The sequence below is a fragment of the Dunckerocampus dactyliophorus genome, chromosome 18 (genome assembly GCF_027744805.1).
Source record: "Dunckerocampus dactyliophorus isolate RoL2022-P2 chromosome 18, RoL_Ddac_1.1, whole genome shotgun sequence".
Taxonomy (NCBI): Eukaryota; Metazoa; Chordata; class Actinopteri; order Syngnathiformes; family Syngnathidae; genus Dunckerocampus; species Dunckerocampus dactyliophorus.
Genome location: NC_072836.1, coordinates 483,399 through 509,661, shown reverse-complemented (window position 1 = coordinate 509,661; position 26,263 = coordinate 483,399). Strand labels below are relative to the sequence as shown.

Genomic DNA, 26,263 nt, shown 5'->3' with positions numbered 1-26,263 from the left:
AAAAGGGCTCTCTTCATTCATGCCGTTGTTCTATGGAACTGGACGCAATGCACAGAGTGAACCCTCTTCCTGCCTGTTTGGAGGAACACAGACGCTCATGCACATGACAACATATTGATTATCTACTTCCTTTTCATTTATTGTGTGATTCATTAATCATTTGATGACACTTTTTTTTTCTAAAGAGAAATCTTGTCACGTTTTAATCTTGTGACACCCCTACTCATTATTATTATTATATTATTATTATCATCATTATTATTATTATTGTTATCATTATCATTATTATTATTATTATGAACGTGTTTACAAATGTTGTACAATTCTTAAACATATTTTTGCTAGCTTGTGCCAGCTCAGTACTACTTCTTTTTTTGCTCAGCATTGACCCCCCACCCGCCCGTCTTTATGAGGCAATAAATTAGATCCAATCTCTGCTTATTGGTGTTTTTATTGTCTGTTAGTCCAAGTCAAATGTAAAGGGAAGTACGCTGGTTATTTATGGGACGCTGATTTATGTCTCGTGTGCTGGGCTGCGTTCCTCGGAGGAGAGGAAGCCAAACTGGAAGCTCCAAAACACCAAGTGCCAAGGCGCCAACCTGGGGGGGTATCAACTATCAACTATCAGCACAAACGGAGTTCTACGGTATGACGACACAAAGTCCATTCTTTGTTTAGCCACTAAGAAGCATGTGTTCAGATGTGTCCCATCCCATCTACGGTGCTGGACTTGGCTCATTAAGACCCGAGTGCCGTACCGGTGGTCTCGCTCCAGTAATCCATCCGTACTTTTTCTATTCCACTTGTCCTCACGGCGGTTGTGGGTGTTGTCTAAACCCTTGGTACCCCGGGGGGTGCAAGACCACACTTCTTCTGACTTTTAATTTATCGTTGATGACGCCAGCCATGACGAGCTAGCTCTCACTGTTCAGCCTCAATTCCGCAAGTGATGTTATCAGAGTACTATCACACAGGTAAACAAACATGGCGGAGGATGTTTGCAGTGATTATAGCCAAGATTTGAGCCATGTGTCAATAGTTTTGGAGGAGGAAGAAACATTTGGAGTTGAAATGGAAAACCTGCTGCTTTACAACCTTGTCGCTATCATGGAATAGTGTTTAGAAGACATGACTTACTCTGTTCTGTGCCAACTTTGACGTCATTCTTCTTGTCTTGTTTTTTTCTTGTGTACCTTTTTCAAAATGTGTTTTTATCGAATTTTAAACCAAATGCTTCCTGTAAGGCGTTCCTTCATCGCAGTCATCAGTGAAATGATCACTGCAAAGAACAGAACTTGAGGTGGGTGTCGTTCTTAAGCCTAAAGCTATGAACATCCAGCAGCAGCACAACATTTTGGCAAGACTACTATTTGGATGAAAAATATACTGAACCAAGTTGACCAGCGACCTCCAGAAGCGTTTGTTTGCTCTGCTTTAGCTGAGCGTGAGAGCGAGCTCGTCATGGCGGCGCCATCGAGTATAAATGTCACTTTTGCAAATTTACTGTTGGCTTTCAGAAATGGAACAATGCAGAAGATAATTACAAACAACACATAACATATTTAAGCAAGTTCAGGGATCCTTTAAATCGCAATTGCAATTCAAGCACAGCATGTATTTGTATTACCTTTTAGCATTCACTTCCTTCCTAGGGGCTGCCTTGCATGTCAGTAAACAACCTCCAATCCTTCCTGGCATGCAGGGTCGTGGACATGTGGGATGCATTTGACATCAAGGTCAAGGTCATCTTCTCTACAGACTTTTCAGACAAGGTTGTGAATTTGGGAATGTTGATATTTTATTCATTGCTTATTCAAACCCTGTACCTTTAAACAGTCCCAATAAAGTAACATTTTATTCAGGAATCGCTGGACAGACAACTCGAAACAACAAATTAAAAGTTGCTAAAGGGCAAATAAAAACGCCATTTGTTCTTTTTTTTTTCTTTTCCAGGTATTACTTTGCCAAAATCCTCCGTACGCATGGACGGGTGCCAAGCCCCGCCCTGCATGTCCCCCGTACATGTCAAGACATTTCTGTACAAGGGTCACTGTAGGAACTTAAAAACTACCTTTTTCCTATCAAAGTACAAGAACTCAAACGTAACTTCAGTACAATCGACAAGAAGAAACACAATGCTGTTTTTTTTCTTTCATAACAGTAAATGCTAGAAAATTACAGTCTTTTTCTCAATATAAATACATGAAGGATAAATAATGATAATACAAAACTGGCTATAACAAATAAATATTTGATGCTCACTTGTACGCACATTTGCGAAAGACTCTTTGATTGGAGGGCCTTCCGTCCTCAAAATGACGTTTGATTTTTTTCCTTTTTTTTCTGTTAGCCATCAAAATGTAAACTCTAAGTGCAAGAACGATGCACAGACGTGAAGAGCCTTCGTGGTAAGTCTGCACCTTTCAAAATAATCACACCAGTATATTCCCAGAACATCAAGGAGCGCCAAGTGGGCCAAACACGCGTGGGACATCCACATCCTTCCTTTCACTCAGCGTGGATTGTCCCAAACTCCTCCCACAGACGCTCCAAGCAAATAAACCTCGGTGCTTTTCAAAAATGTGCCGCACACCTCAGCTCAGATTCCTGTGACATGCATTTGTCTTCAAACACGATATACCCTGTATCCATTGGAAGAGTCAAGATATGACCCAAAAAAACAAGAACCGGTGCCCGTCGATGGACGCAAAGCCTTCTAGAAGTGAAAGAGAGGGAGAAAAAGGGCACCCCGACGTAAATAAATAGTATTCTCCGCTCTCGTGTACCCTGTATCCGTGATGTGCCAAAAGAAGGAACAAAGTAAGCCGCTGCACGCGTCAACAACAGCAAACTAGCTTAGCCTCGCTGTGTGTCAAAGGCTGATGCGTCGTCCAGGGAAGCCGGGCTAGCCTTGCAGCTGGACGTATCGTCAGCGCATGAGAACCTTGCCCTCTTCAGGGGGCGTGTGCTATTCTGAGATATAGGACACCATTTGTCAAGGCCATGTCCACACCAACACCAACGTTTGCTAAAATGCACATTTTCAGCTCCACTGCTCCAAACATCTCACGTTCATTTTGGCCAAACAGAAGCCTGGAAAAGGAACCACAGCTGACTTGGTTGCGCATTTGAACACATCTTTTCATCAGTGTAGTGACATCTTACCCGAGGATTCAGTGTGTTCATCGAAGGAATGTTTTTTTCCATATTTTCGAACATACCTGTTAACATTTGCATTTGGAAATAAGAGAATTTTTCTGCAAATAAGAAAGACTGAGGGAAAATAAGGGACATTTTGATCAAACCCGACTGCCTATTGTGGCGTGACTGTGTTATTCTGCTGCTGCGCTTTTATTTTGAAGGCCGAGCAGACCGACCGGACCTACTCTGGCAGTAACGGAGAGAATCATTGTCGTTCTCATGTTGGTCATTTCAAAAAAATGTTATGTATATTTGTTTTTATTATTTTATTAGTGTGACTTTTATTGTATGTTTTATTTATATTTTTATATTATTGTTGTTATCATGATTATTATCATGATTACCGTATTATTATTTTGACTTATTTTTGGTGTTGTATTTGTGTGTCTTTTCTTTTCTTCAATTGTTTTGTGTGGATTTTTATTGCATCTTTTGGGGTTTTGTGGAGCTGGACTGGGGAGGAGTGGGGGTTGTTTCGTCTTCCTTTTTCTTTCCTTTGCTAATTAAATACATTGAAAATTAAAAAAAAAAGTTACAACACGAGGAAATTGCAGGAAATACGGGAAAGAAGAGCAAAATACGGAGTTTCCCGGGGAAACGGGAAGGTTGCCCGGTATGGTGATAAGGGAAATAATAACGATTGTTCGGTTGTACGATTGTAATAAAAGAAAAAATCCAATCATGAATTAGACTTCAATAACGTTCTGGATGAACCCTAACCCTCAGTTTTTAAGCACAAACCCAGGTGGGACCACGCAAGGACAAAACAAACAGAGCAAAATATGTCTCTTTCAAAAAGATGCGTGCTGGCATGGACATAGCCTTGGTACAGACATTTAGGGCGGGGGGTGAAAAGAGAGGAGGAACACGAGTCAGTGGTTTGGGGGCAGCTCAGCAGCTGAGCCAGCTCGCCGTGATAAATCAGTCACCGCCTTCAACACGCGTGTTCCATTTGGAAGACCTGCTGGACCTTTTACTCCAAGCATCTTTGGCGCTTTTGTTTCGATGAAAGCCAAATAGCAACTTGAGCAACCAAGGGGGTTTGCTTATCGATGATGAAGTAACGAGGTATCAAAGCTCCCCTCCTAATATTTCTTTCCTGCATGTCTCTTCCACATAGTGATATCAAACCACTTGGCTGTCTATGGGACATGACAAAGCTGCATGGATTTACTACCTTACTGTTCCCAAAATGACCCACGACCTTAAAACTAGGGATGCTCTGATCGATCGGCCACTGATCAGTATCTGCTGATTTCCATGGAAAAGCATGCGATGCCGATAAATGCCCTTCAGCGCCGATCACAAAAGCCGATCACTTGTGGCTGGCACGTCATCACGATGCTGCAGTGTCTCGCTCTAACGTTCCCGCCCACTTTCCTCCACACTACGCAGGCGTGCCAGAGCCAAAACAAACATGTCCGCCGTGCAACACTTGCCTGCCAATTGTGAGAGTGATATCAAAGAGTGTTATCAAAAAGCTTTCATTTAATGTGGCATTTGAAGAACAAACACTTGACGGAGTATGGTGAGTTGTGGAGGCCCACGGTGTGATCATCAGTCAGACGGCAGCTAACGCAGCCAAGACGCTGGACGACGGTCGCCTGTACGCGCGTGACAGTCAGAAGGCGAAGCTAATGAGCCCAAAAATGCCTGAATTCATCACGCGAGATGGGCGGCCTTTGTCAGCGGTGGAAGGCGGCGGCTTCCTCGACTGTTCGAGCCACCTACCGTACGTGCTACCTGGAAGTGGTGCCAGAGCTCCACTGATGCACTCTCACACACAAAGTCTCCTTAAAGACGCCGTCTCCTCCTCTGGGAGCTTCACCAGTGACGTATGTTCTCTTAAAAATAGGTTTTTGTCTAAATGAAGGTGATTCTATGCTTCCTTTTTCCGTATCATGCAGCCAATAGCAGGGGTGCAGCTAGGATGAAGAACAAATCCCGTTGGGCCCCCCTGCCTTTTATTTTTTTATAATGACCTATTTTTTGGGGACCTTGGAACTGTCCAAACTTTTCCCTCTTACATGGCACCCCTCGCCAATATCACTCATTATCAGTACATTGAAACATTTACACTTCATCCATGTGATCGGTATCCGTATCGGAATCAGCAGCATAAGCCCTGATCGGAGCATCCCTGCTTAAAATCAAAGTACGTACCAAACCATGACGACGGGGTGCGGTTACGCCCCCAATACGTCCTCTACTGCCTCGTGTCAGCGAGCGGTGGCGGGTGTGGTTTATTCTTGGTCACCGATGAAACAGGATAAGCGCTGGAAAACGGTGGAGAACAAACCACTGAATCGCTCCACTCTGTCTTTTCTCTTTCCCTACAGGTGACCCCCCCACGTGTTAGTTAAGTCTGTTAACGAGTCACATTACTTGTTCTGTGTGGTCTGCCCTGGCGTTGGTCCGAGTCCACTACAGGTGAGTGAGCTTGGGTGCTTCTTGGATTCTGCCCTGAGTCGAGGTATGGTGCGCTGACAGCTCTTCGTATGTCGGATGCGTGGGCGGCTCACAGGGACCCGGGGGGACCCCTCCACTCACATGATGCTGGTTCGCGGCCGACATGGACCCCACACCATTGTAGTCCACGGTTTGGTGATGGGGTGGCGTGGGGCCGAGGTGGTTCAAGCCGTACATAGAAGGCCCGGAGCCGGTCATAGGTTCCACATAGCTGCCACCCCCCACGTAGACTGGACTGGCCTGCATGTTAGTGGCAGTCCCAAAGCTGGCATTGTTGGCCTGCACCAGGCCATGGTGAGGATGGGGGTTGCTGTAGTCTGGTTCTTGGTGACTGTACTTCTGTTGGGGAGGGCAGCCCTTCATTGGGAGATTGGAGTAGGCAGTGGACATGGAGTAAGACACTCCTGGGTGAGCTTTACCAAAGGATGGAGGAGACGGAGCATCGAAGCCCGACCCTCCGCCCCCACCGCCGCCTACCATGGGGTGCATCGAGTTGAGGAAGCTGGCAGAGGATTGCATGGGCAGAGGGGGTGATCCGGTTGGTGAAGGCCCTCCTGAGCTGGAACTTAATCCCTTGGATTTCTGGTCCTTTTTGTACTTCATGCGTCTGTTTTGGAACCAGATCTTGATCTGGCGCTCAGACAGGTTGAGCAGATTGGCCATCTCCACCCGCCGGGGTCGGCAAAGGTATCGGTTGAAATGGAACTCCTTCTCCAGCTCCACGAGTTGGCCGCTGGTGTATGCCGTGCGTGCTCGCTTGGACGCCGCCGCCGACCCGCTGGTGGGACTCTTCTCCCCGCCGCTGCCGCTCTCACCTCCACCTGATGCTGCCGAGACAGGAAGGAAGAAGTTAACAGAGGAAGTGTCCGAGCGGGACTGAAACAGAAAGAGAGATGAATAAATGGTAACCCCGCGTTCCGCAAACAATCCAAACGTTGAAGTAGTTGGGCAGGCAGAGCATATTATCCCTGGTATTAGTTGTCAACACTCCATAGCAGTGGCACTTATGAAGAGATAAAGGGCCTGGCGCTGCTCATGGCAAGCTAAATTACATCTGGGCTGTAAAGACAAATGGCCTGCAGCAACAACAGCTGCAGCCGAGGAACCACGAGCAGAAACTACTCAGAGGTGGCCTTCAATTCACGTTGGGTTCATTTTCATACCACGTTGCTGCGATGCACGTCTTTTACAAACATGCTGATAGGCTTGAAAAGGAGGGGGCGACGTGCGTGTATTTGTGTTGCCTTGGTAACCACTACACCACTCTTGCATCAACGTGCACATGAGCATACACAAGAACATCAGCTTTAAAAACGGTGTTCCGTGTTACGTTTTGTGGTTACCAACGAGCTCCCATAAACGAACGATAAAACGTAATTGTGGTTCCTAAACACGCGACACGGTCGAGAACTCGTTCTAGTACGCAAGGGCGGGAGAATACACGCCACGCGCAGCACAAGATGCAGTGTTGCACTTCATTGGTCGGTCTCCCAAGCGGCAGTGAGCGAATGAAAAGGAAAGCCATCACCATGGAAGTGCAAAGATGACTGAATGCTTGGGGGGGGGGGTTGGATTCTGTGCACTGCTACAAGATGTGGGAGGAGAAGAAGTTTCAAGTCAGTTGGACTGATGGGTTTTTAATTACAGCGCCACCATGTGGTGCATGCGTCAGATAAATAATCACACAGGCAACACGATAGTCAAGTTGACTGGATGAGATACTTCCAGATTGAAATGATATACAAGCCAATTTTATTCTAAGGCTAGCCTGACGACTGGGCTAAAGACAACTGGAATGTTAGGAAAATGTGTTGTATTTGCACTTCTACAAAGATTCCTTGTGGGGAATGCAAGGTGCTTTGCTGTAGGTGTCCTGTCATACCAAGTCTTTAGTCTCCCTCATGCGCTAACATGCTCTATGACGTTCTAACACAGTCCTTTGTGTTGAAGTCCTCCACATGCTTATCACCCAATTCAAATAACCTTGGGTGTCTGGGCATGTGAGTCTGCCCATTACTGTCTCTGCCCCCCCCCTCCATATGTGGTTTCCTGTATTAGCTAACATTTTAAGTCAGACATTTTCTCTAGAAGCCATGGGTTCGGCTTGTACAGGTTTGTCTCAGGTACAGGTACTCAACTGTACCCCTCCTTATTCTCTAAGAACTTGTCTCGTCTCTGGTCTATCTCGGAACCAACAGCAGAGTTTCCCTTGACATGGATCATCTCACATGATCATCCATGACTTTTACGTTTTAGACTTGAAATGTGTTAAGTGTTTGGGGCTTCAGATTGTGTGGTGAGGGAACAATGGCGACTGACGAGAGAAGGGGAGGGTTCTGGAGCTGAATCTAATCCAATACTTCCAACTAGGGGTGCATGATAATAATACTGATAAATCCATTAAAATCAGCTCCAATAATTGATCATTTTTAAAAAAGGTTCCAATGAGGTGAGATGACCTGTACTGTGCGGTTGAGCAAATCAAGCGCTCCTTTTTTCTCCTGCCTGTGACATTAACAGCCTGTCATACCTTGAAAACAAACGTTCACTCTAAGAAGAAGACATTTAATGTGCTCGTTGTTCCAAGTGCGCTGATGACGGAGAAAAAACCCATCGAGCACACAAAAAACCTCATCGGCCACCTGAAACGCCACACCGCTACCATGCCTGCATGTTGCACCGCGCTGTTTGAAACGCGCAAAAGGTTTGCCGGAGACCTCCCTGACGCCACACCGGCTGCTCGGAGCGTGTGCCTGAATACAGTGCACCCTGCTGGGCCACAGCAGGTGGCTCCCTACGCTCCCTTCGTGCACAAACTACACTTGAATCTAAATGCTTCAAAAAGTGGATATCAGAAAGTTGATCTGTATCATATTGGTCTGGAGAAGCAGGAAGTTTTTGGTATTGTTTTGAAAAAAAAGAAGATATCGTGCAACTGTGATTCCAACATTCCCTTCTATTGCGTCAAGGTCAAGCTAGCAGGGGGGTTTGGAGGGGGCAGAGCGAGCTGTGGGTCAAAAATCAACATTTTTATGGCGGCAGCAATCAGTTGTGGTTTTTCACTGTTTGCTGGTGGTGGTGGAAGGTAAGGCGGACGACAGCTTAAACGTGTCCTAAGCAACAGTTGGGAGGATGTGAAGCCAATGATGTCTTATTTTACCACGTAGTACTAATATAGTACCACTATAGTACCACTATAATAGCACTATAGTACCACTATAGTACCACTATAGTACCACTATAGTACCACTATAATAGCACTATAGTACCACTATAGTACCACTATAGTACCACTATAGTACCACTATAGTACTGCGATAGTACCAGTATAGTACTACTATAGTACCACTATAGTACCGCTATAGTACTGCGATAGTACCAGTATAGTACTACTATAGTACCACTATAGTACCACTATAATAGCACTATAGTACCACTATAGTACCACTATAGTACTGCTATAGTACCACTATAGTACTACTATTGTACCACTATAGTACCGCTATAGTACCACTATAGTACCGCTATAGTACCACTGGGCATATGTGCATTGAAAAGGGATGTTGGATTGGGGGGGGATAAAAAAGGGAACCAAGAAATAATAAATGATACAGAAAGTGGTACAACACACCGTTGCAGGAGGTGTTGCTGGGTGAGCAGTTCTTCTGCTTGGTTGCTTGGCGAGATTCTTTCATCCAGGGAAAGATCTGCTTGGCCAAAGTTGGGTTGGAGGGCAGCGAGGAGGAGGAGGAGGAAGTTGAGGATGAGGCAGAGGAGGAGGAGGACTTATTGGGGCCTGCTTTGGGGACCAAAGGGGCTCCGGCACTGCCACCCGGCTGCTGAGCGGCGGTACTACCATCGCTGGAATTGGGGGCCAGCGTGGGGGACGCTTGAGAGCCGGTGTGGTGCTCAGGCGGCAGGGAGGGCCTCATGCAGCTGCCATTCAGCTCCTTGCTTTTGGCGAGTTGCTGGTGCCCGCCGCCACCACCCAGCGACTGCAAAGAGCATGCCGAGCGGTGGAAGGAGTCCACATCCAGATGGGTTGCGGACTGGAAGGCCGGCTGATGATGAGACTCTTGGACTTCATAACCCCCAAAGCCATTGGCCGCTGCCGTCGCCCCCTGCACCTGATAGGACGAATAGCCAGCAAAAAGCGTGGAGGAGTTGTCGTAGTAGGTGGTCTTCTGCATGTCTGGGGGATGTGGCCACGTCTTCTTGTGCTCCGGTCCTTGCTGAGAGCCACGGCCTGAAGACCATTTGGCATCGGGGGTCACGTGACGGTGGCTCTCCGACGCTCGCCTGCGATCTGACCTGAAAGGTTAGCAAAAGCAGAAACAAGAAATGAGAGAGATAAATCCATCTTCTGCCAATGAAAGGCGCCATGACATGAATAGAAACCAGCGCTTTTATTCCCTTACCCGCCCCCCCTCCCCTCTCAGACACAGCACAGCCTGCAGATGCTCTTGTGGAGGGGGCATGAGGAGGGCAAACCTCTTTCTTTACACACACACTCACACACACCTCAAAGAAAGACAGCAAATACTGGATGTGTTGGCTACATGCTAATACACACTAGTCCCCAAAATACCTTTATTCATTTGATTTTATTCATATTCATTATTCATTATTTCACTTTATTCATTTTAGAACAGCTCCTTCTAAACCACATGCACCTCGTTCACATCACTCTGGTATCATCTATCCATCTTTCCCTGGGACGGGATGTGTGGAGAACATTTGCAGTACAAGTCTTATGTACACGTGAAGCTAACTCATCATATTCTTCAATTCCAGTTCAAAAAAGACAAATATGGTTTGTATTAATGACGGCGTGCATATTTCTGGTGCTTGAGACTCTGATTTTGCAACGTTTATGAACGGTTCCTGGTTGTGACTAACGTGGCCCCTTTCTGTCAACCTCTGCCGTGTTAATTGCTTGCTACCCACTTGGTAGTGTTCAGTGTTAGCAAACCACCACTATTACCGTTAAAGCAGATGGTTTGCAAGAAAAATAACAGTCAACTATTTCAATGAATGCACTGAACCAAGTAAATAATCAAATCGAAATGCACAAACAATCCAAATAAATGAAATAAAATAGTTTTTGTGGCTGTTTAAATGTTAAAAGTGTGTTTTTTCCTTATCTGAGATGACACAGTCCAGTCCCTCTCTCTCCTCTCTCAGCACATCACACATGTCAGCCATTTATCTTCTGCCAGACAAGCTGGAATCCTAATGATTTACTCTGAGGAATAGTCCCAAGCACGAGGGAGGAGGAGGACTATGTTATTAAATCATAAAGCTGTTTCACCATTACTAGAGGCCACGTAATGTCTCGCAGCCACCCCCCACCCCCCCTCGCTTAATAAAATCACCAAGTTTACTCTGAAAATGCTCTCGTGCTGGCACCAAACACAGCAAGCAAGGCGCGGGGCGGCCTTGGTGTCCTGTGACGGTTTTATCCTGGATATAAAATTACAAATGGCGCCTGCACCGATGTACCGCGCAAGAACGACGAGAAATAATTGCTTGAAAAAAACAAACAAAAAATACCAAACACCCTACGCGCGCATCAACTGTGTGCGTGCCACCGCGCTGCAAATTCTCATTTGAATTCGAATAAAGTCTTTAGAGCATCGGTGTCGTTGTTTACGGGCCAATAAAAACATAATAATAATGTGATTATTATATATATTATGAATCATAAAAACAGGCACATATGGAATGATATCCAACACAAAAGATGGATGTTATGTTGACATTTCCTGACCTACATTGGATGACTTTTAGCATCTTTCATTTTGGGTGGAAAAGGCGTGGACCCCCCTGCTGTATTATTTACAAATCTAAAAATATGATCTATTAATAAGTGTCATGCACGAGCTTGTTAAAAAAGAGCAAATGAGAAGGTGTGTGTGGAATAAGCCGAATAAAAGGGGGGCGGGTGTGTGTGTGTGTGTGTGGGGGGGGGGGTAATATTAGGTAAGAGGATATAAGGAGGGTATCTGAACTCTTCTTGAACCGGCGTTCAAGTCAAACGGGCCATAAATCACCGAGCAACAACCACATGATATTTCTGCTTTGTTGCGTCGGCGCGCGGCCTGCAAGCCCGCCGGGTTGATCGTTCCTACCTTCTTCCCTCTCAGCACCGGCGGTCCCGGTCCAATCCCGACAGGACCGAGCGAGGCCGCATCACAGACGAGTCCTCGTGGAGATGTTTGATTCGTGAAAAAAAGAGGAAATAAATCCTGGCCTTTCCGGATCCTCGTCGTCTATTTGCTGCACGAGCTGGATCTCCTCCACAACAACACCTCTTCCTCCTCCTCCTCCTCCTCCTCCTCCTCCTGGCGCCAGCGGCCGCGGAGGGCGGCAAGCCGGACGCCGTGTGGCATGAACGGATGAGAGAGGCCGGCAGATCCGAGACTCCGGTGATGGAGGGGGTATTCGCGGACAGGCTACCGGCAGGCTACAGCTAGCGAAGCTTACCGGGAGCCCCCTCGAATGCCTGCTCTCGAAACACCCCCCCCACCACCACCACCTCCCTCCTCCGCCCCAGCTCCCCTCCGCCCCAGTACCGCGCCGCCTGCACCAACAACAATGGCCTGGAATTTCCTCGGGTTTAAATTTCTTGCAGCACAGCCACACAGAACCAGAGGATGCGAGCAAACATCATCTCACAGCATCTCTGAGGGCTCCGCCGTCATGGATGCTCCTTTCTCCGGATGCCATGAACGTCCCACCGCATGTCTCCTGCGCTGCTTCCCCCAAAACACGCACGGAACATTCCTGATCCACCCCAACGAGCTTAATCACACGCACATCAACTCGTCATCGTCTTCACGCGCACATGTTCCTTCTGCAATACCATCGATGCACGAAGCATTCGGTCCCTATGGAGACCACGTGACCACACCACGTGGGCCCTCCAAAAACCTGACAAACTTATTCCACAATACGGACAGCAAGACATATCAATGACTGATGTTATTGATTATCTGCTCAACGGACGTGCGATCTTCTTCTTCTTCTTCTGCTTGGAAAGGAGAACATAATTCCAGCCTCTTGGTGCCATTTCTATTCTTCTACCTCATGAGCGCATGTATGACGTCATGTCATATTCAACCATACATGGGTGTCCAAAGTGCGGGCCGGGTGCCTTTGCCACCCGTGGCTGTTTTTAATTGGCCTGCACCACATTCTAAAAATGATCAATAACAAGAAAAAAACAACTGCAAAAATGGAAAAATCAGCAGTGAGAATAAAGCGACTAAACGAGATGAAACGAGAATAATGTTGTCATTTTACCGGAACAACGTCACAATAATGTGAGGAAAAATAATGTCATTTTATTAGCATAAAGTGGAAATACTAAAGAAAAAACATGTTTGTCTTTTTTTGAAGGCATAAGATTATGAAAAACAAACAAAATCATGAATAAAGCTGTAATATTGAATGAAGAAGCTGTACTAAAGAAGACACGTTCTAGAAAGTTATACTGTCATGGGAATAAAGTCAAAATATTATAATAATATAATATCCACTATGCTGCTTATCCTCACTAGGGTCGCAGGTATGCTGGAACCTATCCCAGCTGACTTGGGGCGAGAGGCGGGTTCCACCCTGGACTGGTCGCCAGCCAATCGCAGGTCGTGAGAAGAAAGTAGAGAAAAAAAGGCGCAATTTTATGACAATAAACTTGTAATATGGCGGAAAAGAATGTCATATTTAAGTCAAAATATCTTGATAAATAAATTTTTTGAGGATTAGGTTGAGGAAAAAGATCAAATATTATAAACAAAGTGAAGTTGATGTTAATAAGATGCTGTTTCAGCCCCAAGACAAAGACCAAATAAATGTAACTTGTTAGCACATGCTGCTCACGTGGTGCTTTTCACAATATCAAAGGGCCAAGTTGCATCCTTCTATGTGGCCCCCAGTGGAAACCTTTGGACACCCCCGACTTAAAAGCTGTGTGTGGTAACTTGGCAAAAACATCAACAACAAACCTTCACTCATGTTTGATGACCTTCACAGCCCATGCAAGAACTCCTCTTGTTCCAGGAAGTCTTACTTGTTCCTATCTTTGTCGTGTCTGAGTGCCTCCTGCAAGCACAAACGTCAGCTTCTCAGGAAGAAGATTCACGTTTCCCTGCAACCTGTCCTGGGGGGCCATTGGCATACTGCAGCGTATTACACTGATTAAAAACAAAGCTGCATTCTGACATGAACTGGCCCAAATCTCCCAAAAAGCGTCTTAGAGTAGAAGAACTTTGATGTTTTTTTGTGCTGACTGTCCTTTGGGATGGAAAGAAATCCAAGAATGGGTTTGAGTGGAAGGCTGGTACGCCTCGCGCTCACCAAGTGCTGCTCTGACAGAAAGTTTCAGTGTTTGAGTTGCGCCTTAACTTGGCAATGCTGACATAACACCTGCAATCACGGCCGTGTTATTTTCCATTTTGCATCAGCCAATGAAAACATGTACACACGTGTCCATTTCTGCCTCCATAACCGCAACGTCCGCTCCTCAGGTTGCAGCAACTCACGTGCAAGACCTCACTGGAACTCACGAGTGCTGCGTCCAACACACATTCAATGGCTTTTCTGCAAGTTAAGTTTGGTTTTTGTTACGTTTGCGGCGAACCGTGGCTGCATTGGGAGCCACGTAGTACTCGGGCCACAACGACAACTACTACTACTACTAGTATTGCTACTACGACCACTAGGGGCGTCACGAAATGAGACAAGATTTGAATTGTACTTGAAAGAAAAGTCCAATGAAAAACTACAGGCCAAAATATTGCAATCTACTCGTTTCATTTCTACTACGTTACACTCTTCTACACTCTGTGTGTATGCGAGCGGCCCCGCCTCCACCCACCGACAAAAAGAGACTGTATGCCTGACAAGAGGGATCACTTTGCTCATGGAATAAATGCAGCAAGGTGCTGAAAGCCATGCACAGAGTGATCCCTCTTCCTGCCAGACACGCATGCACACGGTAATATATCGATTAGCCATTATTGTCAACGACATATCGTTTTACTCTCGCAAGATGTTGAGACACCCTAACTACTACTACTAGTACTACTAATCCTAACAAGACAAAGGAATACACATTGTGAGAGGGTGTCTTTGTACAATGAAGAAGACTAAAACTGCTGTCACATTTGCGGCTCCAGGCTGTTTTTCTTCAGCACAAGAGGAGGCAAAATGCCTCTTTTGATAGTAAAGGTCGCCAACCCCTACTGTAGACCATACATGGTTCATACATGGGTGTCCAAAGTGCGGGTCGGGGCCATTGACCACTCGTGGCTGTTTTTTATTGGCCTGCGGCACATTCTAAAAATATATTTTTACTTGAACAAGAAGACTTCAACTTAAAAAACACCATCAAAAATGGGAATGCAAAATATGATATTATTAACAAATATCATCATTTTATTAGCATGGAGTTGAAATATGAAAGAAAAAATATGTTTTTTGAAAGTCATAATGTTATGGAAAACAAACAAAACAACAGATTGTATATTTTAGGAAATTCAGTGGTACCGTCATGACAATGAAGTCCAAATGTTAAGAACAAAAGTCCCAATTTTATCAGAATAAACTCGAGAGAAAATAATCTCATTTTAGCGCAGCATAGAGTTGAAATATTAAAATATCAAACAAAATAAGGTTGTGTTTTTTGGTAAATTAGGTTGTGGAAAAAGTTGTAATATGATGTGAATAAAGTCACAACATTAGGAAAAGAAAATCTTCAAAGATTGTTTCAGAAAACAGATGGAATATTTGGAACATGAAAACACAATAAAACAACAGCAAAAATGTGGAAAAACGAGTGAAGTTGATACGAATAATATCTTCTTCCACGTGCGACAACAACCTTAGGAGGACAAATAACCACCGTCATCTTAGCAGCATCAAGTAGAAATATTCTAGAAAAGGATGAGTCATGAAAAACAAACAAAACAACAAATAAAGTTGTCATTTTCAGGAAATTCGACTGCACAAAAAGAGAATAAAGTCCAAATATTAAAAGAAAAAAGTTGCAATGTTGGGAGAATAAAGTGGTAATATGATGAGGGAAAACAACATCATCAAGTATTGAAGGAGACTTCATTTGTTCAAAGTTGTAATATGACGAGAATATTCAGAATACATCATCAATAAGATGAGCTATTTCTTTACAGTAAGTCAGCCATTTTTCTCTTTTCTAGGATGATTAATGAATTAAAATGGGACGAATATCAGAGTGCCCCCCCAAGACACCTATCAGCGTTTCTTTACGTTGTCCCCCCCTCGCCGTCCCGCGTGCTCTGTCTGCATTAGCATCTTTGCCTGTTTTTTTTTTTTCACGCCGTGACTCCTGTCGTTTATGCTTAGTAAAGATTTACGAGCTCTCCCGCACCCGCGAGCGCGTGTGTCTGCGTTCCTGTGTGTGTGCGCGCGCGCGTGTCGGGCTTTGCTGCGGGCTGCGCTGAGAGGATGCGTCGGCGTAGGTGGAAAACGTGCTCGTCTGCAACTTTTCATTCAAAGAAGCTTTTTTGTGTGCGGATGATGACGTCTTCACTCGGCAAGCAAACGTTCACAGCTTCTTTTGGGTGCAAGTCCCACCATGACACACGGGAGGCGATTTACGCATGCGCTGGCTCGCTGAGCCACGCCAGTGCACGTGAAGAATGGTGTTTTTTTGGAGTGCATGGACAGTTGGACGCAGTCGTGGATATTAAGTGTCAAATGTGTGTGTTTTTTTCTCCCGGACACAAAGTGTTCAGCACGTGACTTTCTGTAAAAGAAAATGTTCTCATTTGAACTCTGAATGATTGTATTTTTTTTTTTGGGGGGGGGGGGGTCGCATACTGAAAATTTCAAATGTGGATATTTTCTATGTTGTCCAAATGCCTTTATGAAGCATTTACTTGGTTAAATGGCTTTTATTATCAATTGATCGATTGATTGATTGATTTAGGTGACAACACCTGCTCTTAATGCTATTTCTATCAACCTTTCAACTTTATGAAATCAATTCAAACTTTGAACGCCCTCTCTGTAGTCAGAAGTGTTTGTAAAGGCATTTCAATGAGGACAAGGTCAAGAACAGAAGGTCAAACCCAGACAGATATATATGATCACCTGTAATATCATCAGAAAGTACCTTTGCAATGACACTTGAAATACATGAAACCAAATCCTACAAAGCATGCAAGTAAAAGTTGGATTATTTGTACATGAATGATCGATTCTTCCATCCTCATATCGCACGAGGGCCAATAAGAAGAGAAGTAAAAGAGAAAACTCACCCAGAGACTTCCGTCTACGTCCTGGTGCTGGGATGGGAAAGGGCAGCCTCCGCAAGCCTCCTAAGGACTGCACCATACGTGGGAGTCGGGTGGGGGTGGGGGTGGGGGTGGGGGCGTCCAAGAGAAAAAAGTTCCAAATTCAATAAAGAACACAAATGTTGTTTCACTTTCAGCATCCCGGAACTAAGAAACACGAGACACGAGAGCGAAGCGAAGCAGATCTTATTGATCGCCTTCTTATTCCACATCGGATTCGTCACACATCCTTGCACGTTCACATCGGCTCAAAAATGTACGACTAACAGCACGTGGAACTAGAACAATCACAGATAAGTCAGCCTATCCCTGATTAGTATTTCTATTTATTCACAACAACATGAAGCATATTTAGATATATATTTATATCATATCAGTCAAAGTGCACCTTTTCATCCAGTTTACTTGCTTTGTGGCGGCCTCAACTTAATAACAACAATAATAATAATAACAAATAATAATAATAATAATAATAATAATAATAATAATAAAGTAGCAGTGGTCCCCTTAAACACGCACATACGCGAGAATGTATGAATTAGAAAAACATGCATTGAATATATCAAATAAAAAAGTATAACTGGTTAATTGTATGATGTGGAGGAAGGATGATGTCGTGCTTGCATCTGCAGAGCTTTGCTTGTTAACTTCTGACATAAAAGCTAGAAAAGTCCTGCAATCAGATCGCTTGGAGTTCGTCTCCTGACGTCCTTCCCCAAAAAAGTCCTAAATCAACAAGCGAGCACCCCCATCGACTTATTTGTCCTTTACCGTCACGCGCACTCACGCACACCTCGGAAAGCATCAGGGTCCCTTCCCGCCTTTCCCCGCCGAAAAAGAGGAGGCACGGAGCCGCCATGAGTGCACGCGAGTAGTCCGAAGCCGCACAGAGAATGAGCCAAATAGCTTAGCTTAGCTTAGCCTAGCAGGCTAGCCTGCAGGCCACACAAAGGAAGGAGGATCACGATGAGCCAGCAAGTTTGCCAAAAGCAAGACAATTCAATAAAACTCTTTTTTCTCCTCAAACAAATGTTGAATGTGTTCATTCTATGGCAACTTTAGCTTACAGACACCAACGAGCCAGAAAAGAAAGCATCCCGATGCCGCATAAAACGAAATAGAAACATTCAGGGACCATTTGCAACTTTTCATTTCATTTGTAAGAAGAGGCTGAAAGCAACCAAAAGTTCTTATTCACTCATTAAAAGAAGCAACACCCTGCACGTGTCAGCCTGGAGTTAAAGTGTTTCATGATTAGTCACAATTCTTCTAGCAACCTTTTAATGTTTATTTTTTTATTTAGGCCAAACCTAACCCGGGGTGTCCAAAGTGTGGCATTCAAGGCTGCATTAGTGGCCCTTGACACGTTCTAAAAATACAATTAAACAATAAACATGAACATTTATTAGGAAGACAAAACAGCAAAGATGGAAAAAAGGCCAGGAAGTTTACAAGAATAAAGATGAAATATTAAGATAGAAAAGTCAAAACAAGATGAAATATTCAAGAGAAAAAAGTAAAGTAATATGAGAAACAAACAAAATGAAGGATGAAATTAGGAATAAAGTTATAATATTTCAATAAAACTGTTATGAGAATGAAGTCATAACATTATGGGAAAAATGTACAAGAAAAAAGTAGCATAAAGTTGAAATATTAAAGAAAAAAAGTTGGAAAATGAAAAACAAAATGAAGACTAAAGTTGCATTTTTTAAAAAAGAGGAAAAGTACAACAATAAAGTCCAAATATGATGAGAAGAAACTCATAATATTATGAGAAGAAATGTACAAGTAGAAATATGAATAAAAAATAAAAAAGCAGCAAAATAGAGTACCTGTAATGCAAAGTTGCTATTAATAATATTAATAATACTCTGTCACCTGCAGCAAGCTGACTCTTGTTTTCTTTCCATATAAAAAAGCATCTCAGCATATCCACACCAGTTGGTTTAAAAAAGATGTTAACGTGCCCCCCCCCCATCCTTTGATTTTCAGTATGTGGACACCCCTGCCCCAACCCTCATAGCTGTACTGTACACACCCCCCCAGACAGCATGCAATAAAGCATCTTACTGGCTTTAATGAATTATTATATGCATTAATGCTCCCATGATGAGGCGTTCAAGTGCACTGCGTAACTCTCAGTGTTAGCGCTTTCAGACACCAGTGTATTCTATATGACATGCATACATGTGCCCCCCCTTTGGGAGTCTATAGGATCTACTCGCCACGTTTGGACCATCTCTAAGCAAAGCTGCAACGTAGCTGGTGTTTTCTCCAAAGCTGCAACATCTCAGCACATCCATTAGAGCGTTCTGTTCAAGGCTAATGAGGGTGAACCGTCCTTAGCGTCACCACCGCCACCAAGACCACCGACGCTGAAGCACTAAATGGGAAGCGACGACAGCCTCACGCCGTGCGTGACACCCGTTATCTTCCTCTGGCTGGAAGACACGCACGTCACCAGCGCTTCACAAAGACCACGTGCAGCCGCAACCTCCTGCATGTGCGTCACGTGTGGAAGCACCTCAGCCAGGCTTGCTGATCCCTGCTGAATCCTACAAACATGTTTGGTGTCGCAGCTAGTTTGGTATTTGCTCTACAGTATATTCCACAAGCTTCAATACATGCCAGCACATTCCCGTTTCAAGGAACATTCGATTTCTTTATTTTAAAACACATTTTCTTCTTGAATCTCTGCACAGGAATCACTCAAAATATCACGTTGACTATTGCTCCCTCGCTATATCGCGCTTTTTTCAATCACTGGCTGAATATTATTAGTAAAAAAAAAAAGCATATTTAAGCAAACTGTACTTATTCTTGCCCGATATGAAGCATTTTCAACATAAAAATGATCAAACTAAATGAAGCAAAATGCAAACACAAGGCAGAAGAAGCACTGGAATTGTGAATGTAGTATTCTACATTGGCCACAAGGTGTCGGTGTTTGGTGAAACAGGCACTAGACTTCTCACGAAGGTTCCCTAGGGAACACATTTACTGTGACACTGCTCCAGCAGGGGTTTTATTTACTCTTATTCAGTCTACTTTATTAGCTAATACGAGTGGAAAGCCATTTAAAGCCACAAGGAAGTACGCTGGCTAGAAAAAAACAAAACAAGGAACTGCTAATGTGTGAGGCTGTGGTCTTATTTATGTCTAATATGTCTTATTTTCTTTTATTATGTCTACTATATTGCGTAATAGGAGTGTAAAGGCGACTATAGAGGTGTTATTTCATGTCTAGAGGGCTCTAATCATGTTAAAATGTGTATTTAGGAGGCTGTAACCAGGTTTTCTATGTCTTATACTGTAGGTTTTATTTTCTCTTACTATGTCTACTATATAGGACAATACACATGTACAGGTGGCTATGGGGATGTTATTTCATATATAGAGGGCTCTAATTATGTTCAAAAAGTGTATCTAGAAGATTGTAAACAGGTTTTCTATGTCTTCTATGTCTTATTTTCTGTCATTATGTCTACTATATTGGATAATAGGAGTGTAAAGGTGACTATAGGGGTGTTATTTCATGTCTAGAGGCCTCTAATCATGTTAAAAGCGTAAAAAACTGCTATGACAGTAAAGGCTTAGATGTTTATTGTAGATACTTGTACACTTGGAGGGTGCGGTGTTGGCTTTGCCAGCTGTGTTGTTTTATGAAATGAGTCCTATCAATTCTTGACTTGTACCCTTTGACCTGACCGGAGGTTGTTGCATTTCGCTGCATGGCTGAGTTTTACATTACGCTTTATCTTCCACACAATCATTTTTTTTAACCAACTCTTTTGCTGCTGGCAGGGTCACGCACCGCCCCAAAGTGCTCACCAACAATCTTGGGGGGGGGGGGGGCACAAAGTCATGCGATCAGCACCTTCCATTCACAGAGAGTTAATGGTTATCAGAGATGCTAATCTTTAACCTCCAACTCAAAGAAAGGCCTGACATCAGGAGAGCAGGCGTGGGGGGGGTTGAAGAAGTACACATGCTGTGGGGGCCAAGCATGCTATTTATATTTATACAGTACTTCAAAGCATCCAACTCAACAATCCTGTCACATGCGACAGTAATAATGACTAATTATTATTACATGTACAAGTCTTGTATACATGTAGTGGTAATAATAATAATAATAATAATAATAATAATAATAATAATAATAATAATAATAATAATAATAAATGATTGCATGTGCAACGTCTGCAAGGACAACCTGAAGGTTTTGGTTGTGATGCTCTTATCATGAACACCTATTTTATGATTATTTTATATTATTCTGCTGTGACATTCTCCTGTTTTATGTATTAATACTTTCATTCCGCCTCATGTTTTCACATCACCCCCCCCCAATTCAACTCATTCAGGACATCCGGGCCACTTATTGACACATTCCAAAAATTCCCGCATGTGGAAAGCAACGGGGCAATACTGACAATATTTAAGTTCTACATTTGTCAACGGATTCAGACCGTCCCGACATGGACACCTTCAGCTCCTCGAGGCTCACGTTCAGGTTTCTACTTTCCACATCCCAGCTTTTCCTGCAATTCCACATTTTTCAAACACAAATGCTCTTTCCTGTTAACAGTTCTTACTACTTGCACCTCCTCAACGCATTCCCATCATTCAAACACCACAACACTCACTGTCTAGTTCTGGTTCAACACATCACAAAAAAAACAGGTTTGACCAGAATTCCACATTCTCAAACCCAAAAATTCATTAAGAACTCTTTGTCAACCCATTCAAACCATCCCAGCGACAAAACATTCAGAATAACAGTTTCCCACGTCTGCTATTGCACAATGCACACGGCATCGTGGGTCAAATAAGAAAAGAAAGGCGGCCTGTGGGCTGTGCTTTGGACGCCAAATAAACCTAAAACATCACTGAAAAGATGTGTTGGCCTGCATCATATCCAGATCGTATTTGGATCCTCAAGAAATGCACTTATTCATATTTCTTTAAATAAATTAAGACAAATACTTGCTATGTAGTGAAATACATTTGACTGACTGGCTTATAGAAGAGAACACAAGTTTATTGGGACTGCACACATCGTATTGGACATCCTGTCAAGATGGCACAAATGTCCATCTTGGCAGCATCGAGCACAAGGAGGTAACTTGAGGACGGACAGAAGGAAGGAGGAAAGGAAAGACAAAAGGAAGAGCAGAGTGGGGGTGCCTGTTGAGAGTAAACAATCTTTTCACGCCGCCATAAATCACACAGCAGCTAAGATGGATCTTCTTTCTTTCCACCTGGCTGTCAGGTCCCTCTTTACTACTACTACCGCGCACACGCACACGCACACACACACGACAAAGAGTGCGAGACTGGCGTCTTGCGTGTTACCTATCCCGAGGCGTCTGTCTGCAACGGAGAGAGACAAGCAAGTTTGTCGCGTGCACGGAAGACGGCTGCGCTTAATGGATGAGCGCGTGCACCGGGGGAAAACGCATCAGGCGGACACGACTTACCTGCACTCGCGCTGATATTCTACATGTCCTTGCAGCGATGTGATATTCCACCAGGATGGATTCAATGTGTGCTGAAGGCAAGAGGAAGAGGAGCGTGGATGGATGTTTGTGTGCGCTCCAATGCGTAATTACGCACCGACGGTCCGCTCTGCCGTCATTGCCGGTCCTTCCCGGTAACACAAGAAACGCGTGGCCTGTTTTCATGCTAGTTAGAAACGCGCAGGCGCTCTTTCTGTGGGTTTTTCCTGCACTGCGCTGAATGCAGACATTTTTATTCCCAGAGCAGGTTTTTTTTGCAGCAGCAGCTATCCGATTTCCAGCTTCAACATGTTCCTTAATGCTTCTCTTCTTTTATCCTTTCCTCCTTACCTCATTTACTCCTTCCTATGTCAGTCTTCCATTTTTCGTTTTGTACAAACTCTTAGAAGAAAGATGCTAAATATATTTAAAGACAAAGCTGTGTTGCATTACGCATTTTTCCATTTTGCTGTTGATTTGATTTCTACAAGGTGTGCCGCTAGACAACCAAAACGGATCCCCCGACCCCCCACCCCCCGTATGCAACTTCCACTGACCTGCGCTCCCCCTGCCCCCTCCCATGTGTTCTCTTCTTGTGCTGGTTTGGACCTGGTGGTTCCGGCTCACACGGGACGTGCAGAGGACAGAGTCAACGCTTCCTAAAGCAAGCAGGGTCTAAAGCAGGGAGAAGGAGGGGGTTCTGGTTCTTGTCCCAGGGATTGGGGGGGGTTGGTTGACAGCGAGGTTCGTCTGGACTTGCCTGCCTGCCCCAAGCAGCCGAGATGTTTATTATTAATATGATTGTTATTGTTCTGAATGGTATTGCTATATCCGAACCATCCGTCCCAGCACCTCTGCCTTGGAAACATCACAGCTTTGTGTCGGTGACTACATGATTATTATTACATTTGGTTTGCATCATAATTCATTTTTAATGCCTTTTGCCCTTGGATTTGTCCGTGTGTGCGCGCGTATACGTGTGTGTGTTATCTTCCCACGCGTGTCGCCTCCGAAACACCCGCCAAGACAAAGGCAACCAAAGGAGTCATGCATGTGCGCGTCGTGGGGGGAGTTTAAGAACATTTTTGTAGAGGTAATGTCGGTGATATTATAATAATGATAATAATAATAATAATAATAATAATAATAATAATCATAATAATAATAATACAAGTGAATGCCTTTAAATGAATTGCTGGTTAAGTGGTATAAGCAGCACATTTATGGTGTCTGATTTTTGTTTGCTTTTATTTATGTTTGCCTTCTCCTTTGACACTTGAAGTTTTCTATTAATGATGCTAACTTTGCTAGAAAGTTTTACACCCCACAAGTTTTCTCTACAACACAATCGGTATGAATCTATTCCTTATTATTCAATGTTTGTCACTTCTTTCTAACCTGTAATACACTCTGTATTCATGTCTTTATTGTTCAATATATATCATTTTTATTGAAAACATAGTATGTATATCTTTAGCATTTTAATGTTTATTATACAATGTATATCAGTTTCATCTATAATATACTCCGTATTCATATGTTTAGTACGCAATATACTGTATATGATTTTGGTCTTTAATATAATGTGTATTAAGATGCAATGTTTGTCATTTCTTCTCCTGTAATTCTGTATTCTTTTAATTGTTTATGATTTATGCTGCACTTCATGATGAATGCACAATGCTTCTCATGCCAACTTTCACTCGTGTGTGTGTTTATTTCTTCTTTATTGACTAAGTTATCTAGAAACGACCTATAGGTTTATGACACCACGTGTGCATCCTTTTATTCCCTTCATTGTTTCCAGGAAGTGATTCATGGAAGTTGCTTCTTCCTGCTTCTTTTTGGACTTTATAAACATGAATAAACATAGCCAACTATGGTTTAAATATTGTAAACATTACTTGGATGTACCTTTGTCGAGCATGTGCCCAAATAAAGTGAGGTCATTTGCAGTCATATTAGAATAAAGCTTCATTTCCGGCCCGAATGTTAAGAAACGATGTATTTGAATGCTATAATGTATGTTACAGTGCAACATATACAGTATTTCACGTGTAATATAGAAATAGTCATATTGTGCTATGAAGTTAGCAGATGGAGGTTTATACGATGGACTTTGGTTTTGTGCTGTGTTTATGCTCCAAATATGAATGTATGATGATAGAATATTTTTGTGAACGCGTGCGTGATGGCGACCTGCCATGAAGAAACTCACAGAAAGAAAGACAAGTTTGTTGGTGATCTGTGGCTGCACGTGCAGGCTAGCGATAGGAGATAAGCTTGCAAGAGCTGACATCCTTCTTCCTCCTCCTCCTCCTCCTCCTCCCTGGCGCGCACGTAATGGATGGCAGACAAGACGCCATGTCGTTTCTCAACAGCCTCCCAAATATTTCAAGTATCTGACCGGCGGGTTTGATGTGGGCCATCACTAGCATCCCAGCAGCAACACCGATAGCAAAGATAAACACATGCTGACTCGTCACTTCTACTGAATACCGGAATACGCTGCATATACACGCTTTATCACGCCAACCCCCCCTCAAGCAACAATCACACACGCGTAGATAAATACACATACTACGTACCATCAAATGTACTATTTTCTAGCAGCAATACTACATCACGTGTATGTTGTTTATCTCTGATATACAGGTACTCCCTACCAGTATGTTGATGATGCAATGCTTGTGTCGGTTTTACTTTGATTTGGTCGAATTTGACTCCTTTTTATTGAAGGAAAAAGCACCAAACGTAGTATTTTCTTGCAGTAACACTACATTTTCAAAAGTAGTGATTATTTCAATGGAAGTCATGTTGTTAAGATGGTGTGACTTGCAGTTATTTTTATTGTGCATATTGTTGAGGAGGGTGGATTGATACAAATATCGATGGAATTGCTACAAGGGGTAGTATCAGTATCAGAAGTGATATTTGTCAGTTTTCTTCGATGTTTCTTTTCACAAATCTGTGCTGTGTTCTTCATATTGTTGTTCTATTTGTCTTATTTCTTTTGATCAGAATGGACTAGTTTGCAGACGTCATTGTATGTCGCAAGTATTGTATTTGGCGTATATAAGCAGCATATTGGTGTTTGCTGGCATGTGTTTTTATTCTGATCAGCAAATGAAGCAGCCACTAAAAAGTATCGGCAAAACCGGGTCTTGTATTGGCCCGCTCCGTATCGGCGGCCCGGTTTTAAAGCTGCTCGCACGTGCAGCAAAAATGACTCGATGCTTCGCGCAAAATGTCTGCTTGTCATGATGTCAAACACGCGCACGTTGCACAGCAGGATGCGCGTGCATAAAGAAGCAAGGTGTGTGTGTGAGGGGGAGATCAACAACCAATGAAATACAATACACATTTGAAATAGTTTGTAATAGTTCTATGAAATCATTTTCAATTCTCGTTCATGTTTTCCCCTCCAGCGTGTGTGTGATTGATTTTGAATAATATTCCATAATCATAAAATAAAGACTTAACGTTTCATCTTTGCTTTGATCATAAAACACACGAGACGAGACGAGATTCCCACTAAAACAACAGGACGATCTTAGCCTCCATGCACGTGCATTTCTATCATGGTTTCACGTTTGCTATTTCTGACTTTTCTGTGTGTTGCGGGCATCTGGATGGAGTCCTACCCCCCTGCTGGTTGCTGTTAGACAGTCCACGTGCGTCAAATGTCTACTAATTTCCCTTTAATTGCTGGCGGCGAACACTCTCTCACCCGCAGATCAGCAGCAGCTTGAC

The 26,263-nt window shown here is 43.6% G+C and overlaps 1 protein-coding gene across 14 annotated transcripts in view; it reads right to left on the bottom strand.

Moving 5' to 3' along the window:
• Nucleotides 1-1,605: 1,605 nt before the first annotated feature.
• The window catches only part of hoxb3a (homeobox B3a), a 75,898-nt gene continuing 51,240 nt past the window's right edge, over nt 1,606-26,263 (bottom strand). For 6 of the 14 annotated variants that reach the window (XM_054758832.1, XM_054758834.1, XM_054758831.1 and 3 more), the window contains 3 exons: nt 16,971-17,037; nt 9,302-9,981; nt 1,608-6,497 (listed from right to left, as the gene is read on the bottom strand). In XM_054758832.1, coding sequence (XP_054614807.1) covers nt 5,626-6,497; nt 9,302-9,860 — 1,431 coding nt within the window. In that variant the 5' untranslated portion in view covers nt 9,861-9,981; nt 16,971-17,037 and the 3' untranslated portion in view covers nt 1,608-5,625. Of the gene's footprint in view, nt 6,498-9,301; nt 9,982-11,801; nt 12,068-13,676; nt 14,655-16,970; nt 17,038-17,799; nt 18,473-22,492; nt 23,429-26,263 lie in introns of those variants that run through there. The other 8 variants (XM_054758839.1, XM_054758837.1, XM_054758844.1 and 5 more) reach the window with 8 other exon arrangements.